General features: G+C 35.2%; 1 protein-coding gene across 1 annotated transcript; it reads left to right on the forward strand.

Annotated features, from left to right (window-relative positions):
• The first annotated feature begins 5,133 nt into the window (after window positions 1–5,133).
• Window positions 5,134–7,435, forward strand: LOC149534043 (uncharacterized). Its single transcript, XM_089803580.1, has one exon. The coding sequence runs from the start codon at window positions 5,700–5,702 to the stop codon at window positions 6,921–6,923; it is 1,224 nt and encodes a 407-aa protein (XP_089659706.1). The 5' UTR covers window positions 5,134–5,699; the 3' UTR covers window positions 6,924–7,435.
• The last annotated feature ends 2,844 nt before the right edge of the window (window positions 7,436–10,279 follow it).

Genomic DNA, 10,279 nt, shown 5'->3' on the forward strand with positions numbered 1-10,279 from the left:
TTTAAACCAAGTCAATTCACACTTTCTATTATGAAGGAGTTTTGGGTGAAGTTGGAGTCTATCATCTTTATGATGAATATATATTTTTATTCAATATTTAATGATTTGTTGGTATAAATGTTTTGAAAAAGAAGTTTTAAGTAAGTAAATTTTAATTTATATACATCAAATATTTTTTAAAAATATTTTGGAATGTTTATATTTATTTATAAAAAATTTAAAGATATAGGTTATATTTATTAAAAAAAGTAGGGCTACAGATTACATTTAGTGGTCTATTATCTCATAAATTTATAATATTTTGAATAATTTAAGGATTATAATTTCATTGGTGAGGATGATGGTATAACTCTTTATTATGTCATTCGTCAAGTTTGTTTTTTTGAGTTATAATGTAGTAAGTTCATCTATTTAGTGATTTTGATGGATTGGTTCCCAACTACTTATTGTAATTTTATTATAGATAGCTTTTGATTTAGATACAGACTCCCTAATATTATTATAATTCAGTATATAAATATAGACATGTTGATATTTGTGCAAGCTAGTTATTTCTATGTAAAATGGTAGGATTAGTTTTACCTTGGTTAGGAAAGCCAATTCATATATGAAATCATAATATACTTCTTTAATTAATGTTAAGATTTGTAATTATCTTTGAAGCTTTCAACTAGAAAGGAAAATTTTCATTTGTGAGATGGATTCTATAATATCAGCATTCTTTTTGGATAAAATAAATTTGATAAATAGAAAGTATTCTCTAAGCACTCATGAGAATGAATGAATTTCTATGAAGGGCTATTCATTGAACATGGTCAATGAGTTTGACTCAAAAAGCTACATGGTTGAAGCCAGCTAGCAATATTACACTAAAAATTTGTCAACGCCTTTATGGAGGTCGGTTTGTATGTGGAGGGAATTCTTCACCTTTTTAATTCCATCCCTTTCAAACACATTTTTAGGAAGTGAAATGTTCTTGTTGATTCTTTAACTAAAATAAATATCTAATAGTACTGCTAATTAGAATGTTAAAAATTAAAGTTAATATCACTCTCCAAAATTTCTAAAGTTGTTCCTAAATAATTAGAGTTGATAATTTGATTTTCTATTTAAGTTGTTTGAGCCTTTACAATTTCAAAATTATTTTGAATCATTGAGATAATAGATTTGTAGTAAACCTTCATAAATTTTTACTCTTAATTTTAATGACATTCATTGGAAGAAAATATTTATGTTTATTTTTAGATTAAAAACATTTAAATACTTCTTTTCATAAAACTTGACCCTTTCGCACCTCGCCTATAAATAAATAAATAAAGATACACAAAAAAATTTAATAACATCATCTCCACCAATTAAAACTACAATGCAAATAAGTGAGCAAGTGTTTTGGAATAAAAATATATTTATCATGAGATAGATAGTCAAACTTGATAGCTAGAAAGACAAAACCTCGCTAAACTACGAAAACAAAGCGACATATAGTCAAACATTTAAATTCTAATTTTTTGGTACTAATTTCCAATGAGAAGATATATGATGGTAAGGAGGAAAGACCCATAACGCGTACTACGATGGGTAAAGTAATCATCCCATCATACATCATGATGGGTGAAGCGAAGGTCGGCGCAGTGAAAATTTCTACCATGCTTATCGCATAAATTGATTTGAAGGTTGATAATTGGACGGATGCAATGAGTGGACATGGATGGCCATGGATGATGCATGGATGAATTGTACTGGGCTGTCCTGGCACGCACGCTAAAGACAAGATTTGCAACTAGGTATTGAAAGAAGAGAGAGGAGAGAGAAGAGGCGGTGGCAGTGGTGGGTGTGATCCAGCTCATGAGGCTAACGGCCAGAGCCTACGTGTCCAGGTAAAGGCGCCTACATAGACGTAACTGCCCAACTGCTTCCTCCACTTAAAGTATTCCGATTAATTAAAAGAATACACAAAAATACAGCCGGGCCAACTTGCTTGTAAAGTCAGTCAACGGGAAAGAGTGCAAAATCTTTCACGTGAGATTCCGCCAGCCTGTCCATCTGTACACGTGGGGCCCCCACCAAACACCGATCACTCCAATTCTGTTAATGCCCGTTAAAATTTGAACTTAACTGCCATCACTCCCCGCGCGCACTCACAAACGTTAACGCCGAGCATTTAACGTTTGTTTTTTCCGCATGTGGGCGTCCAATTAATTAAATAATTAAGCAGAAGGAAATCGTAACGATTTGTTTGAAATTGGAATGGGAATGGGAATGGTGTGGTGTGTGTTTGTTTGTTTGTTGGTTGGTTGGTTTGTTAGTTGAGTACAGCCTGGCGTGTCGGCCTTCTTATCCGTCACGTGTCATTTCTCCCAAATTATTCACGCCCCATTATTTTAGGGCGGTAAATTCCAAAAAGTTCCAGCTGGGAGAGTTAAAATTACAGTGTACTTGTGACGTGGTCAGAGAAATTTACAGTTCACAGTTGGCGGCAATAAAATAATAATATAATTGGGGAGCTGTGCATTTGACTTGCGCTGCACGAGTTTTAAACGGAACGCCCTTTTTCCTCCCAAACCACTTTAATCTCAAAGCGGTTTCGTGGGGACGGGTATTAACGGACAAATTTTGCGTCAGCGTTAGGGAAAAAACAAGACACGTGCGATCAACCTTTGCTTCCGTCATTTGCAGGAAACCGGAAATTGTTTAGTACTGGAATTTGCTGAATGCAATATTTTATTTGTTTGCGGCAGAGGGCACCACAAGTTTAATTAAAATTCCCTTGCCAGGGAAAAACAAGAGTTGTTTAATGGCCGTTGATTAAAAGAAGAGATGTTTTGTTTTTGAATTGGGGTTTCTGTCAATTGGGGCCCCGTCAGAGAGAAATGTCCGTTGATGGAAGTCGTTTGAGTCAGTAACGTCTGCTTATTCAAAATGAAAGAAAAAGATAAGGAAGGAAATGCCCGTACTTGATTTACTCGTATGTACCGTTTATTTACGGCTTTATTGAGTACATAGTGTATGGCTTATGATGAGTGTATAATATGGAGGTAATGTGTGGGGCCCACGAAGACTAATTGAACTGCGCCTATATCGAGGCAACGGTAATGAGTTCCAATTTTGCCATCTTTAGCGAGTTAAACGTTTTTTCTCTTTCTATTCCTACCGCACGAAATAGACTGATCAGAGATTAAAATAGTAATTATTATTATACTTAATTATGATTAAAAATGATATTGTGATTGAAGGATATTTGGGCCTCGTGGATAGTTTGTGGGTTTTATAGGGTTCTAGTAGATAAATTGGTGTTGGGGGGAGCTCTAAAATATCTTATTGTAAATAAACGAGATATTGTTTTAAGTTAATTGCATAATATGATATATGGTTTTATTTTATTGAAGGTAAAATGGAGTTGGGTAGAGGTAAATGAATAGTATTGTGTGAGAAAATCAAATGATAAGAATTTATTTTTTTGAATTGATGATGTAGAAGTAATGTTTTTTTATATAAAAGCAGTCAAAACTAGGAGCTGGCCTATTACAACAGTGGCATGCCCAGTAGAAAGCTAGCCAACAACCAGTAGACAACCGTACACAGCACCTTTAACAATTTATATCCAAAATAAAAGTAGCAAAACAACGGTAATAAAAACTACTAGGGATCCAACCCTTAGAACCATAGAGTAACATTTTAAAAAGCATGTAGAAGTAATGTTAATGGTTAGTAAATCTGATATTACTTTGTGGAAACATACAAATTCTTTTGTTCACTTTCAAATCTTTTGAATTTGATCTCAAATGATATATTTTTTTTGGAAAGATGTGAATTATATTGATATATTCTTCATGGATAGATGTGAATTATATTGATGATGAATGATTTTTATTTTTGTTGAAAAAAGTTCAAATATATTATAAAAATGATTTTGACAAAACAATGTCCAAGAAAAACTAATTTAATGACAAAAATAAATTTGATAGAAAATATCATAAAAAAACTAATTTATAGACAAAATTGAATTTGACAAAACAATATCATTAAAAAATTAATTTACTTTCACTTTCTTAATAGTGAATACGATGAAGAGTATGTGCAAACACATTTATAAGTTTGACTTGATAGAAAATGAGTTATGGTAAGTCAAATCCTTCAAGATTGTGAATAACATAGAGTTGTATTGAAGACAAACCTACACAAATGTGCAAGTGACATATATGTAGATTATGCAACTTGGAAGCTTTGTCCTTTACCTTACAAATCAAAGTGCACAATAATGATTTTGACATTGAATACTTGACACATTCAATGTTTTAAAATTATAATTGTCACACAAATATGTACCAACATAACTCATAATAACTCATAACAAGTAAGAGGAAAGCTAAATTTTGAATTTGAGGTTCATTATCATGTATTACAAGATTGATTTCAACTAGGTAAAAATGTAACTTGACTTCGAAATGATAACCTTGAATCAATATGTTGACATAAGTGACCATAAGATATAATAAATAGGAAGTGAGTAATAAATATATAAGAATAAATATAAATAGATAAGATAAAAGATGAATCAAACTTAAAACAAGAATATATGACTTAACAAAACGTATTATTTATTATTGGTGTGTTTGGTCTATACCAAAAAATATTGAAAAGCCCATACTTAGTCAAAATCCAAAAACCAACACTTTAATATATTTGCCCACATCTTTCAAAACTAATTAATTAAACACTTTCTTTAAAAATCTATTATAAAATCAATATAGAATATCATATTACTAGTATTGTAACATACAATTCAAAATGGAATATGTAAGCTAACAGGCAAACTATATGTCACTATATTAGAAAGTGACGTTTACTTAATCTGTTCGGCCGTCATCAGTTGACGGGTGAGCTTGCCCGTCAAATCTCGCCCCCGATTCGCGATAATCAGAAATTCCCCTCCCAATTCCCACACGTACGCTGTACCCGCTCCTACCATAATTTTATTTTCCAATTGCTCAAAATTACAGAATTAGTATATTATTAAGAAAGATCAATCTTAATCCGAAGGATCAAATATATTCCTCGGAGGTTCCTTCCTCGATATTTCGAACTAGAAAATCCACGTAATCCGCGGGCTCTGAGAGAGGCGGTAATGGGGATGGTGATGGTATTCGTCTAAATGCCCCGCGGTCAAATACCTGGAGAAAATACGGTGCATTTAAGCGATCCGGAAGAGGACAGAATTTGGGACCAATCACGTACGCCGCTCTTTCTAAATCTCCTTCTCCTGCTCCTCTAAAGCGAGAATACGCGTGCGTTGTATGCGTATTCTACAAGTTTGTTTGATTCATAAGAGCGGCCTGTTTTGTTTATTTACAGTCAGGCGAGAGAATCAAGTTTTATTACGGCTGGTTTTGGTGGGTGAGTCGTTTAGATTGGGAGTGTATACGACAATGATATGATATGGTTTGTTGTTGTTGTTGTTGTTAATAAGTAAGTTGCGAGAGAATGCATGGCAGCTGATCCCAACTGTCAAAGCTCTCCTCCCCACTCCTCTCGGTAGGTCGTTGGTTGGTTCGTTTCATCTCATTCATTCCGCCAATCTCTTCATATTCCGCCCAAATTCGGATCGAATCGAAGGTTTTTGTAGGTTGCCCCGTCCGCCATTGTTGTGGGTGAAGAACACAGAAGAAAACAGGGGAAGAGAAGAGAAGAGAAGAGGATATATGGCTATGGGGGGCTTATCAGAGAAGAACAGCAGCAGTAATGGGGAAAGGGAGAGAGAGAGGGAGAGAATAAAGGGGCCATGGAGCCCAGAAGAAGATGCAGCCCTACACAAACTGGTGGAGAAGCTGGGGCCGCGGAACTGGTCCCTCATAAGCAAGGGCATTCCAGGGAGGTCAGGGAAATCATGCCGTTTGCGGTGGTGCAATCAGCTGAGTCCTCAGGTCCAGCACCGCCCCTTTTCACCAGAGGAAGATCGGCTCATCATCCAAGCCCACGCTCAGCACGGCAACAAATGGGCCACCATTGCTCGAATACTTCCCGGCCGCACCGACAACGCCATCAAAAACCACTGGAATTCCACTCTCCGCCGCCGCTATGCCGAGAAATCCCCTTCTCGTTCCGCTTCGCGCTCCCTCTCACACGAGAACAACAATGGCGGGATTGCTGCCATTGCTAGTCCTGCTGGTGATAACTGTAGTATGAAGAGGGGAAGCGTTGATCTGTCTCATGATGGGGGAAGCGCTCAGGAGGATGGGAATGTCGAGGTGGAGTCTCAGAGATTCAAGAAACTCAACTGCGGTGGACCGGCGCCGGATTCTCCCGTAATTTCTGATTCCAGTAACAATTTCTTCCCTAATCCTCAACAAATCCATCGCCCTGTTCCCGTTCCCGTTCAATCGGCCTTCAAATCCTATGCCAATGTAAATCAGGATCCTCCCACATCTCTCTCCCTTTCCCTGCCCGGGTCTGCCGAAGAAAAAATCAAAACTGAAGACCAAATTCTTCATCATCAGCAGTCCAATACAACAAGCTCAGAGCTCGACAAAATCCCTCAGAATCTATTGGTAAGTGCTACAAATCAGCAGGTTTTTCAGTACCCATTTGTGATTCCTCCCTTTCAGCAGCCACAACAGCAATCTGTGGTGATGAATGGGTACCTGAAAACGGACGAGGCCATGTTGATGATGACCGAGGCCGTAAAAATGGCGGTCGGGCAGGCGATTTCTCTCGTTTTTCAGGCCTCTCAGGCGTCTCAATGTAATGAAAACAATGCGCATTGTGAAGGGTTTGGACTCATGGACGTCATGAGAGAAATGATTGCCAAGGAAGTTCAGAATTACATGGCTCTATCGCAGCCTTCCGCAGCCCCCTGCAATCAAACAGGGCTGAATTCTTACGCTTCCGCTGCAATGGATTCTTCTGCCCTTCACAGGAAAGTTTGAGTTTCTTAGGAAGCCGAAATGGGTAATATTTCGTAATTTTCACCAGTTTGAGTGAATGGATTTTAATGCTATGCAAAACAAACTAGGGCCCCAGTAGTGTGGGTCAGCATTTCCTGAGATTAGGAACTTTAGTGTTTAGCAGGGCATTATCGAATAAAATTTGGGGCAAGGCCTAAATTCATGGGCTCATGAAGAAAAAACAAGAGGAAGGAAAAACTATTTTGCCAAGGAGGTCGTTCTGTAGAAGTTGATTCAAGGTGGGGTTTTTTTTTGAGGCAGGGCTGTATGTTGCATTTCTTCTTCTTATGTACAAAGAAATTTTCAGGTGTATAAAGGCTGCGAAATCGAAGATTTACACCTCAGAGAATCTGCAATGTTAACGAATCATCTTGTTCGTTTTGCCGCAAATCAATCCTCTTTGGGCGCTCTAGAATCTGTAGACAAATGCATTTTGAGAGGTTTATTGGTACCTTTTTAATCCCATGCAAAACAAAAATTGATTTTTTGTGTGATGTTTGGTTAAGATCCTTCTAGTCTGGAAGTTGTGAAATTTTGAAGTTTTTTCATTGAATGTCTTTAGAAGCCCAGGGTCTAGATCAGGGAGGTTGTGAAATCTTACTGTTCACAATAACAAACTGGATGTGATTTTCTACCCCTTTCATTTGTCCCTTTTGTTATCCATTAGAAGAAACCCTGTAGAATTCGAACATCAGATGCATGCTTGGCATTGGTGGGATAGGCCCATACAAATCGAAGCCTAAATGGTGACATGTTGCAATCTAAAAAGTGAAAACATGTTGAAATGGTGCATGGCTGTAGAGCAAACACTGCCATTAGTGATGCTTCCGAATTTGTTTTGAGATTACTTCTTGACGATCCTCGGCTCCAACTTGATTGAATCAGCTAGTTTTTTCATGTGATCGAGCTCAAACAGGTATAATTTTCAATACATCTCAACTAGAAATGTTATTCCTCACAAGAAATAATAAAAAAATTCGAATATCAAATCAGTAGATTACAAACGCAACACCTGATCCAAAGTGTGCTCAAACAGCGTATTGGATTAAGGCCCCTATATCATCTTGAAGGAAAAGTAACATAAATCATAACATCATATAAAAATATTTGATTGTGTATGAAGTAACAGTATAGAAGTAATGATCATAGTGCCCTGGTTTTAGCCTGTGAGATGGTGAGGGTATGGACTGAATTTGAATTTCCTTATCTTGGCATTTGATTCTTTCTGATCATAATCACCCTGATGAGCTTGATGGCCCTCTATTTTTGTGAAAGTTTAACATTAATACCAATTCCCTAAAACCTATAATCCCTGGTGCTGAACGTGAATTGCATTTTGCCGAGACCGAATATCTGCCATAACTAGTTTTCTTCGTTATTATAATATTGGTGGATCGCCCTGAGCTATTGATGATCGTGTTGACATAATCTGACATTTTTGAGAAAAAGCTTTACTTTAATACAAATTCCTTAACCTACAATCCCTCCTGCTTAACTTGAGCTGATACTTTGTGAGTTTGAATTGCAAATTGCTGAGACCAAGGTATTTTGGAATAATATTGAAGATCATGCTCAGCCGTGCCATTTTATCACTAGATACCTTATAGTAATATATATAAAACATTCAATGCTAAAATGATTATTAACTGCCAACTAAGACAAAACTGTAATCAGGTTTTTCTTTTGAGGATTGATAATGTGTTCGTATAGTCCATTGTTTTGAGGATTGAGTGTGTCATTATAGATAATCAGTGTTTGGTTTCAAATTGAATCAAATGACAATTAACAGTTGAGCATTTTTGGGTTTGGTTGATTGAATCCATCATTAGTTGAATTTGTGTTAGACAACGTTTATTAAATTAATGAGAATACGATCCAGTAAAATTAAAGTTTACTTGGAGCTCTTAAGATTTCAGCAGTTGTGTCTGAGTGGGGTTGGGAATTGCAATGAGCTCCATATGGTTTGTCAGTTTGTCAGTTTGTCAGTAAATATATATTTTTTATAAGATTTTCAATTATATACATACACAACAGTCTCAATCTTTTTTTTCTAAAGCATACTACTTTCAAATAAGTTTTTAGTAGTCTCCATTGAAATCATACTCTTAGAAAATATATTTAGCTTTCTACTTCAAATTAGAAAGGTTAGTTATTTCTTAATTATGTTGAGAGGTCTAATTTACAAAAGCATAAAAGGTGAAGTGGACTGTGGGATGGATGTTTGTTCACAAAAATTTTATAAAATGAGAAGAATAAAAAACTCTTTAAAATCATCAAATGAAATCATTGAGAAAGAATGGTGACAATTGAGAAAGTAATCTTTTGTCCAAATCAAATATTATGCATATTTAATAAAAAAGAAGAAAAAAGAAAAAATAAATAAAAGATATGAATGATTAATCAAAATTATTATCTATTGGGTTCTGGAAATTGTCTCTATAATGAGTTTCAGATTTGCAATTAAAGTTTCTAATATTTATTATTGATACAAAATACATGGGGTTATCTATCTTTACACAAAAATATTTTTTTTAATGCTTAACAATTCTTTCACAATAAAATCATTATTCTAAAGTCTAATATTCATTAAAAAAATTATATGAGCTCTTCATGCCTCATCTCCATAAAGTTCTTGATACACAATCCCCCTTTGAACCAAACATAGTTAAAAACTATATTACTGATGTAGGAACCAAAAATTGAATTCAAAGTTCACAATTGTCTTTACTAACCTATCAAAGAAAATGTCAAAAAATATTCTCCAAAGTCGCCAGTAGTAATTTCCATCATTAATTGCTCTATTATGCCACTACAAATCATTCAAAATTTAAACAAAATATTGACTTCTAATGAAAAGAATTCTATAATCATAACTATTAGTTATAAAATAATGAATTGCTTCAATTGGTATTGACTATTCTTGCATCATACTCTTTTATATGAAGAAATATTAAAGGGACATTTGGAGAATGTTGGGACTGAAAACTTGTCTTTGATTTTTATCCAAAAAATCTCTTTGTATTTTTTTACTCTTCTTCATCACTTCACATCTTCTAACTAGCTTTCATTTTTGCCTTCTTCATTTGTTTTCTTGTTTGTCCTTAATAAGGATATTGTTGAGTATTGTTGTTACACAATGACAATGGCAAAAATGCTTGTGAATCTGTCTCTTGAGAAGTTGATAGTATACCAACTCCAAGGTTTCAAGAGGTTGTTTTTCAACCACCTAGATAACTCAGTTGAAGACATGTTTATGTTCATGAGGCCTTTGTTGTTTCTCATAAATTGAATTTGTGATTCAATATTTTTTGTATTTTTTATTTTAACGAAAATGAATA

Source organism: Cupressus sempervirens, chromosome 10 (assembly GCF_028749045.1).
Source record: "Cupressus sempervirens isolate cs-2001-9-10 chromosome 10, ASM2874904v1, whole genome shotgun sequence".
Taxonomy (NCBI): Eukaryota; Viridiplantae; Streptophyta; class Pinopsida; order Cupressales; family Cupressaceae; genus Cupressus; species Cupressus sempervirens.